This window comes from Cicer arietinum, chromosome 4, assembly GCF_000331145.2.
Source record: "Cicer arietinum cultivar CDC Frontier isolate Library 1 chromosome 4, Cicar.CDCFrontier_v2.0, whole genome shotgun sequence".
Classification (NCBI taxonomy): domain Eukaryota; kingdom Viridiplantae; phylum Streptophyta; class Magnoliopsida; order Fabales; family Fabaceae; genus Cicer; species Cicer arietinum.
Window position 1 is genome coordinate 19,974,717 of NC_021163.2, and position 9,999 is coordinate 19,984,715.

The 9,999-nt window shown below is 33.2% G+C and overlaps 1 protein-coding gene across 2 annotated transcripts; it reads left to right on the forward strand.

Moving 5' to 3' along the window:
• The first annotated feature begins 3,125 nt into the window (after positions 1-3,125).
• Positions 3,126-8,382, forward strand: LOC101504163 (uncharacterized). 2 transcript variants are annotated; one of them, XR_012162771.1, is made up of 8 exons: positions 3,126-3,481; positions 4,219-4,330; positions 5,114-5,182; positions 5,303-5,616; positions 6,274-6,849; positions 7,023-7,093; positions 7,420-7,523; positions 7,746-8,382. XR_012162771.1 is itself a non-coding variant. In XM_073367812.1 (4 exons), exons 1-4 carry the CDS (start codon positions 3,354-3,356, stop codon positions 5,390-5,392), a joined length of 399 nt encoding a protein of 132 aa, XP_073223913.1. In that variant the 5' UTR covers positions 3,126-3,353; the 3' UTR covers positions 5,393-5,841. The 2 variants fall into 2 exon arrangements, 1 of the variants encoding a protein (XP_073223913.1); XM_073367812.1 differs by lacking the exons at positions 6,274-6,849; positions 7,023-7,093; positions 7,420-7,523; positions 7,746-8,382 and having other exon boundaries at positions 5,303-5,841.
• The last annotated feature ends 1,617 nt before the right edge of the window (positions 8,383-9,999 follow it).

Consider the following 9,999-nt stretch of genomic DNA (forward strand, 5'->3'; position numbering starts at 1 on the left):
TGATTATGGATAATCTTTTGATCTTGATCTGAAAGAGCAATATCAGATTGTTAACAAAGTGTATTGTGATCTGTTATTGAAGTTATCTTGAGTTCTCAGAATTATGAAAGTAATGATCAAGGTTCTGTGAGAAAAAGATTGAAAAACAGTTTATATAGTTTCAGAAAAACAACTACTAAATCGATTTACCAATCGATTTATTAAAGTTATAAAACATGTGTAATCGATTTGCCAATCGATTATCGCGAGTCTTGTTTTTCTTTAATCTTGAAACTATATAAGCTAATCGATTTACCAATTGATTCTTTTAAAGCACCTTTCAAAATAAATCGATTCACAAATATGCATAATCGATTTGTCACAAACTAGGAGTTCACTGTGATATCAAAACATTTGTTTCAATCGATTCCCCAATCGATTGTGTTTCAAAAAGTTTGTTTCAATCGATTTCCCAATCGATTGTGTTTAAGTCAGTGACTCAGCTATTTTGATGTTAATCGATGTGCCAATCGATTTATGTGTATTTGCCTGAAAAGTTCTTACCTGGCGTTTAGTTCAATCGATTTCCCAATCGATTGCAACCAAACTTAACTTGATTGAAATTTCCACAATAGATTGTCCAATCGATTGTGTTAGTCAAGGGCTTAAGTTTCTTTTGAAATTTCATTTAGGTAATCGATTTGCCAATCGATTGTTTAATGCCCTGTGACTTCCCAATCGATTTGCCAGTCGATTAGTTTCAATCAGTTTTCATTTTGTGATATGTACAATCGATTAACCTGTAAAACAGGTTGCCACTGACTTGTTCAATTTTCAATTCTAATTTAGTCAGTCGATTTCCCAATCGATTATACAATCACAAACATTTGTATTTCCTTACACCCTTGTTATGCAATCGATTTCCCAATCGATTTACTCAGTGAATAATCAACTTTTGTTGATTTCTTGTGTTTCAAGCAATATGTTCCAAGTGTGTAGGATTGGATTGTTGTTCCTGCAATCTTGCTTAATTCAAATATTAGATTTATCATATGATGTATGAACATTGTATGTTTGTTAATTATGTCAAAATTAGGATTCAAAGGACTAAAGTCCAACAATACTGATCTTAAAAGAAGTGTGTTCCAAAGATACATGTGTGGGACCTTGTCAAGATTCATAGATAAATTTTCCCAACACGCCATTCCCTTTATAAATTGTTAAGGAAATAGACAATATTCCAATGGATCCTCTTTCATCCGCCAATTCTCTCTTGACCAATTGCAAGAGAAACACTTTACTTGTGTCCAACCATTTCATCGGAATGGAAGTAGTAAGTGCAACCTTAATCCGAGAAAAAATCGAAGGACATAAACCCTTGTACTTCATTAGTAAGGCTTTGCAAGGTTCTATGCTAAAATATTAATAGTTGGAGAAAGTCCTTTTAGCTTTACTCGTTGAAGTTATAAGGCTAAGACAATACTTCTTAGTTCACACAGTCGTGATCAGGATGGACCAACCAATTAAAAAAATCCTCTACATGCCATATCTCGTCAAATAATGACAAAATGGTCGGTGGAGCTCTTGGAATTTGATATCGCATTCGAATCGAGGAAAGCTATAAAGGCCCAAGTTTTCGCCGACTTCGTTGCCAAAATGATCCCATCATCATCGGATTTGAGAGTCAAGTCCACCATATTCGTCGACAAATCATCCAACACAAAGAGAAGTGGAGCCGATATCCTACTTGAAAACGATGAAGATTTGGTGGTTGAAGTTTCCCTTACCTTTTTCGTTCCCAACATCTAACAACTAAGTATGATACTTGAAAATGATGAAGATTTGGTGGTTGAAGTTTCCCTTACCTTTTTCGTTCCCAACATCTAACAACTAAGTATGAGGCTTGCCTTGCCAGGTTGCGACTGGCGCATGAATATGGCACCAACGAAGTCACATTGAAGACAAATTAACAACTCATCATCTCCCAAACCAATGGAGATTACCAAGCAAATGACCAAACATTACAAAGGTATCTCATGAAAGTAGGAGAAATAATAAGCAAATTCAAAAACATTACGGTCGAGCATATTCGTCGCAAACAAAACACGAGAGTGGACGTCTTGTTAGTGCTAGACAACACAGGGGAAAAAGGGTAACAAATCTATCATTCATGAATTTATACACCCTCAAAGCATTGGAGAATATGTAATGACAACGAAGCTCATGTAACCATTTCCCGAACACAATTAGATGACGCCGATCACTGAGTATATCCTTAATAAAAAAGACCCCTTGATAAGACCGGGGCCGCTAAGGTAAAATGGTGTTCTTGCTCTTACTCACTTATTGGAGGAACATTGTACAGAAGAGGATTGTCATCCTCCTTACTGAAATGCTAGTCGACAAAGATGCCAACTATATGCTCAGAGAAATGCATGAAGGCGTGTGCATGCACCACCTAAGAGACATAAACCTCACTTAAAAAGTCTTATGTGTCGAATACTACTAGCCAACCATATAAAAAGATGTGAAAACCTACATCCAGAAATGCGACAAATGTCAGCGCCATGGGAACCACCATTTAGCGCCGCTAGTCAAGCTCATCGCACTTATCTCACCATGACCCTTTGTGTGGTGGGGGATTGATTTTTGAGATGTTGAAGTATTACTATTGGGTAATATTTTTCATTATAATTACAATTTTTAAATGGTAAAAGCTAGGCTCTTTTGAAAAATTGTGCACAATTTACCCAACATCTAATAATAATTAACCACATAATAAAATTTGCAAGTAATATCTACAAATTAATGTCTACTCCAATTGCAATTTTCCTTATATGTTAATTTTTATTAGATGATGAATAACATACAAAAAACTTTTTAAAAATGAATTTAATTTATATATAAAGTATAAAATTTTTCTATAATTTCAATCATTAATAATATTTGAGTTTTATTCTAACTACTTATAAAATCATCATGATTATGTATAAGTTTTTTTAATGAAGTAAAATTACAAAGGTGATTACTGGTTCGCCTCCAACGTTTACTATGTAAAAAACACAAATGAAATAAAAACTTTTAATAACATAGTTAATCTCATTTTTTTATTACTAAATTGAATTATTTTACTACGGAATCCTAAAATCTAAAAAAAATGACAAGAATTATGAAGGGTTGGATGATCCCTCATTTGCAAATTGAGAAATCCACCCATATATAAGATACGATCAAAACCAGGGGAGGCATATAGTTGAATTTATGTGATCATATTAGTGACAGTCACGGTAGTTGAAACTTGAAACCCCAACAACAACGTTATTACGGAAACAGTAGAAGAAGAATCAAAGGCAGCGAATAAGAAAGAAAAGGGAATGGTTGGAGTGAAAAGAAGGTCAACTTTATTGGGTTTAGGTTTTCTAATGTTTATGGGTATTGCTGTCTATTTCAGACTTTGGGCTATTGACTACAGCATTTCTTATGACGACACTGAAATCTTAAGGTTCCTCTTCTTCACAATCTTTCATTATTTGTTTCCTCTTATTTGGTGCTGTAATCAATGTTATACTAATAGCTTTCATTAATTGCATTTATTTTATTAGGCTGCAAAGATAATGCTCTACAATTCTACTAATTTGGATTCACAGTTCTAATAGAAAGTTTTGTTTTTTTGACTGCTGGGATGCTTTAATTTGTTTATTGTGCATGTTTGGATTCAGTTTTGTGAGAGTCAAAAGTGATTCTGAAGACTTCAAATTGATTTTCATATGTTTGGGATTCTAGGTTGGAATTGATTTTGTCTTGAAGCTAGGATTTATACATTTTGCCTCTAAATCTAAATTTTACACTCAAATTTAGTGCATGTTTAGTTCCACTTTTGAGAGAGCAATAATTGATTCTGGAGATGTAAAATTGACTTGACATGTTTAGGGGTTATCAAGTAGAATTTTGATTCAAAAATTGATTCTCACTTGGAGATATGATTTGTAGTTTTTTAGTAAAAAACCTGATTTTTACACCTAAATTTACTATTCAACTCACTTCACTACAATACCAAAGGTGTACTTATTGTTCAATTTACTTTCACATGAATGAATCCAAATATCAACTATTTTACTTTAAACTTATCTTTTTCTAAAATAAATTTTATAAGATCAATTCAATCAATATTAATTTTCGCCCCATAGAACCAAACTAGACACAATTATAATGATGCTTGGTCCACTCAACTGTATGTAGGCGACAGTTTGATATAGCTAATAGGGAAGCAATGGATGAATCTGCTGAATGGAGGCTAAAGTATGATGAGGAGGTAGATAGGGTGAAAAAGTGCTTGAAAGAACTTCAAGAGGTATGAATTCTCTTCTTAGGATTTTATCTTTCTATTTCCAAATTGAATCACCTGAAAGGTCCAGCTTCAAGTATTATACTATTGTGGTTTGTAGTACTTCACACCTAGCCGCCTTAATTTCGGTCTGTTAGAATAGGGTGTTATACATCTGCAATATTGTCATATAAGCAGTAGTAGCGGCGCTATAGCACTATAGGATAGTATAATTCGAACAAGTTGCTATTGTTCTTAATAGATGAATAGAATTGAAAATAGAAAGTGCTGAAGTGAAGAGAGAGAATGTGTGACTTTATTGAATAAGAAAACAGAATTACACAGTAAAATAATCCTTTACTGACACAGAGCACAATGCTCCTTCAGAGTGCAAAATGCTCTCTGCCTACAACATACAAATTACAATCATGATCCCCCTTTTTTACACACACATTACACAATATAATTATTCCACACACGCCTACTAGGCCTGCCTCTCTTGCCCCCTCACCATTCCTATTCTCTCTCCTAAATCTTCTCTCATAAACTTTCCACACATGTGGCTTACTAACAGCCCTTGGAGCAGTTACTGCATCAGTAACTGCTCCCCTATCAGTTCTGCAATATACTATTTAGTACAAAGTGTTGTCAATAGAGGCTATAGTGTTGTATTGTAGCAAAATTTGAACAAATTTCTATTTTACAACACTAATATTGACACTAAGATATAATTTGGTACTTGATGAAGTCATGAAACTGACTTACAGAAATGAACATTTACATTTTCCTGTAAAATCTTGTGTATGGCAGTTTCAGGAGTCGTCTCGGAAAGCAGAGGATGCTTCTGGTATTAACAATAAATTGACAATACTAAAAAAGGTATATCTTTTTAATTTATGAAACAAACTTCATTCTGCTTTGCAATGAAACTGTTTCTATTCGTTCTCTAACTTTGTTTTCGTAACATATTGAGTGTTCTCGTGACCTTCAACCTTCCAGGAGAATTCGTTCTTACTTGAAAGGGTGGAAACATTAAGACGACAGCTTGAAGAGGAAAAGCGGAAGTGCAATTCACAATACATGAATTAATCACGAAAGCATTGATGCGGAGTGGATTATTTGTCACTTTGTTCTCAAGTGTTTCATTTCTAAGCTCAGATGTTTGAAAGATTTTTGTGGTATACCAGTTTTCAACCATGGAAGAATTTTGATTGGATGATTCATGGTCTCAAATTTTCATCATAGAGACTCTGGCATCCAGGGAAATACATGAGTCACCCTTATCATCCCCTCTCCCCCATTATATTTTTTAGGTACATTTTATTATAGACAAATATGTTGTTTCTTTATCTCCAGAGATGTCTATTAGTTTTCATTGTTTACCTTTTAAAAAAAAGAACAGGTGTCCTCTGTATGCATCGCTTTTATTGTAAGCTTGTTTCTTTCTAATACGTCTCTAGTAGTAGATATCTAATTTCTTTATTAGTCACTATTATGATACCATTTAATAAAATTTGGAGCATGCAGCATTTTTAGTATTTCTATATTATTTGCGGCTGATTAAAGTCATACTCGAGAATCATGTGAAGTTCCACATTGTAGGGGTAGGTTAGCAAATGCCTATCTATCTATCTATCTATCTATCTATCCATACTATACACAATTGAATGTTAGTGTTGTTGGAATTTTCTGTGTCAACCTCTCAACAAATGGCTTCTTCAGCACACCACTAACTAACTCACTATTTGTTCTCTTTAATTCAAATTCAGAGACACTGCTCATTCAGTAGTTGCTTCTCTTAACTTCTCTCTCTCTCTGATTACATTCTTCTTTCCGTAATTCAAATTCTCTGTCTCTTGTTCTGTCCTTCACACCTTCCCCTCCACCACTCATGCTCATCTTCTGCTAGGGCTCCTAACTAGTTCATCTACTTCCTCGTGTGCGCATGATTGTACGTGACTGATATGAAGACACTCAAGAAGACAAACCTCGCCCGATTTGAAGAGGAACCCATGAAGATCCACACATCGAAGCGCTAGTTCCTTCTCTGCATTCTCGTCTTGAACAATGGTTCATTTCCAGCCAAATAGAAGAGTTTGCTCACACAGCAGCTTGTGTCACAGGGGATGCTCAGGGCTTGCATTGGCGTTTGTGCACTGTGGTGTTCATGGAGGCACTGGTGAGAGGCTTCCTTCTTTCTTCTATTTCCTTTTTTTCTCTTGTATTCCACCCCTTCTTTTTTCGATAGAGGGTCCTGCAAGGAGGGAGGCATAATCAGTGTGGCCGTGGATGTGTGCGGAAGAGACAGACCAGAGCTTCAGTAGATATGTGTTGGAGCTGCTGTATGGTGCCTCTTTCCTGATTTGCGTCTTTTTTGTTTTTTCACTGCTAACTTTTTTCCGTTGTTGATTTGGTTCTATGGCTGGTTTACTTTAATCTGGATTTAAGAAGGAAATGCAAAATTTCACTACTTTGACGTGGACATGGTAAAGAAAGAAAAAAATTTGGCTCTCAAGGGGTCCCATTCTTCTCAGCTTCTCGTTAAGGTAACACTTTTTCATAGATGTGTATCATTTTTTGTTCAGGATCATGGTGGAAATAATTTTGGTAGAGCAACTTGTGGTTCATACATGTATTTGTATTGTGTGTATATCAGCTTTTTTATAAGTTTATTTTATCAAAGCTTGCTTAATGTTATTTATTTGAAGCTTTTGTGTAGTTGGCTTCTCAGCTTTCAGTACCAAGATTGGCTTAGGCACCTTGTGCCAATGAAACTTCAATGTTCTACAGGTTATAGATCTTTACAGCTCTATTTTACTGATCTTATTGTATCTTCAATTTGAATTCCAAATAGGATTTGCCTTCCTAACTGGATAACATTTTCTGTGAATTCCCTTGCTTTGGGTGTCAATCATAGTAGCATCTGTCCCAAGCTTTGGTAATTTATAGTGACTTTACATATCAATAATATTTGTGTAATATATTACATATCTGCCCCTTCTTAATTGAATTTAGGAATGCTAGAAGTGTTGATGGTTGGTGGTGCGGTTACATGATATTTTGCATATCATGTAATTTTTATTTTATTCTGACATATTTTGTATGTTCTTCTCTAGGTTTTCATATATTTCCATGAATGTATGTATGTGGACTTAGATTCATGTGGAGATTTCAAGGGATCAGCAGATTGATTTGAATGTGTATCCTGGTTTGTGAATTGGTAGGTGTGCACTTCTCAAATTTATCTTCCATGATCTTGATTTGTTCTTTGTTGGTTGATACTTACTCTCAGAAATAAAATATAGTTTATTTGGCTTTTTATATTTTTTCTCTAGTTCCATTTCCCCCCCTTTTTCGCTCCGAAGAAATATCCCAGCTCCATATACAAGTTCATCCCATGTTTATTTAGCCTTTTATATTTTTTTCCATTGCCATAATGCAGCATCACTGCTTGTATATCAACATCGAAGGCTCTTTATTTGCTCGTATCAATTACTAAATGGAGATAATAACATGGTCTAATTATGTTTTCCCTTGTTGTTGAGAAAGAGGTGGTTTGGTATTTGGACTCAAACCTTTGAGAAAAACCTTGGAGTAGCTGGAACTTCAGTTTCTTCTGATCAGTAGGAATCAGAATGAAACCAAGGCAAGTTCTACGGTTGACTGTGAATTGATACTTGAAAATTGTCTAAAACTCCATCGATGATCGACATCCTCCCTTGGAAGTGTTTCAATTCTTCAGCTTTAATTGACATTGTCCCAAACTCCATAGATGTCCCATATTGTCAATTAGGTAGTAACATGTTTTTTGTTATGTCATCTATTTGTATTCACTTGGTTCAACTTTGTTGTTGACCACTTTTGTCTGACTATAAACGTGTTAGGAAACTACAGCTGAGATTACAACACATTGCTGCTAGACTGTTATCACTCTGAGTTCAGGGTTGCATTTTGATCATAATTTTCTGTATCGTTGTTAAGTGCAATGCCTTGTTGTCAAGGTTATCAAAATCACGAGTTAACTCATGGAATTGTATTATTCAAAAAGTTCATAATATTGGTTGACTTGGTTGTGGAAACTATTTTGCGTTGACTCGGATGAAATTGCGAGTTTAAGTAGTGAACTCACATAAACTCGTGAGTTTAGCACTTACTTTACCTAGAATCTGAGTTGGACAATCTTGCTTTTAAGTGTCAATCTCTCAGTGTTACTGGCAGTCACTGAATAAAATGTTAAATAAATTAATTTTGCCTGTAAAACTCACTACTATTATTATTTAATTAAAGTAACTAATGTTTATTAAATATAAATTAACATGTATACAAATAATAATAAAATGTCTGTAAAAAAAAATATACATATATATATAAGGGTCGGTCCATCGATTTTCTTTCCTTTTGTATATATATATATGCCCTTCTGTAAGTGTATAGCTTCAGTGAGAACACTTAATTGGAACTTTTAAAACATGTTGTCGACACTTGTTGTTTGTGATTCCTGTTTGTCTTGTTATATCTGTAATGATGCAAAGGTTAAATGTTGATATGTATGATGGATAAATTTGAAGCTATACTTAGAGAGTGTATTGAATTAGGATTTTAAAAGATTTTATTGTGTTGGAAATTTTTTGAGGTATTTAATCATGATTTTAATGTAATTAAAATAAATAGAGGTATTCAATTAGGATTGTTTGGATTTTTTAAACACAGTCTTTCATTCTCTCTCATAATCATAATTAGTATAATTAATCTTTAATATAGATGATAGCAATAAAAATGTTGATAGAATGAAGATTACTTTGATAGAATAATGATCATAGACTTGATTATTTTTTTGGTGAAATGAATATCTTGATTTTAAATATGTGGAATTAGATTGTGGTAATAAATAAAATTTTAACAAAAAAAAAAGAATATTGTGTTAGAAGGTGTGTTGTAATAATTTCTCTTCAATAATAAATGCATTGAGTCCTTTGAAATCTTGTAAATTCACAATCTTTTTAAATTCTATAATTTCTTGTGATAAAAATCATTTGAAATTCAAATTATAAATTTTGATAATGTTAAAAGTTAATTAAATTTTTGCAAGTCTTTTAAAATCCACAAGACTTTTTTAATATAAAAATTATCTTTTAAAATTCTAATCCAATATACCCCTTTTAATAAACTACGGCAAAAATGCATATCTACTTGAATCTAGAATGGATTCATAGTTTCTAATATCATATAGCCATAGACACCTAAATAGTAGGTCAGTGGTAAGATTTAGTTTCTTAACTTCAAGCTATCAAGTTTCATTACTTGTCATCTTGATTAATAAAAATTTCTTACGTCTAAAAATAAAAGATCATAACCATATAATTTTGGAACGCGCGGAAAAATCTTGTATCACGATTCCAAACATAAACTCCATTAGCCCCTTATTATAAGCACCAATTAACAAACTTTTTGTCCCTAAGTATAAACATATTATTATTCATTTTCTGAATCTACTCCTATTAATATTCAGAATTTATCTTAAAGTGTAAAAAGATTACCTTAAATACATTTATATATAATAAACAATTTAATAATGAAACATATAAAATATACTCATTAATTATACTACTCATTTTTCTTAATATATATAAAATACGAGTGAGTAGTTATAAAAAAGGACCGAGGAAGTAGTCTAAGTATTTGGTTAGGTGGGGGTG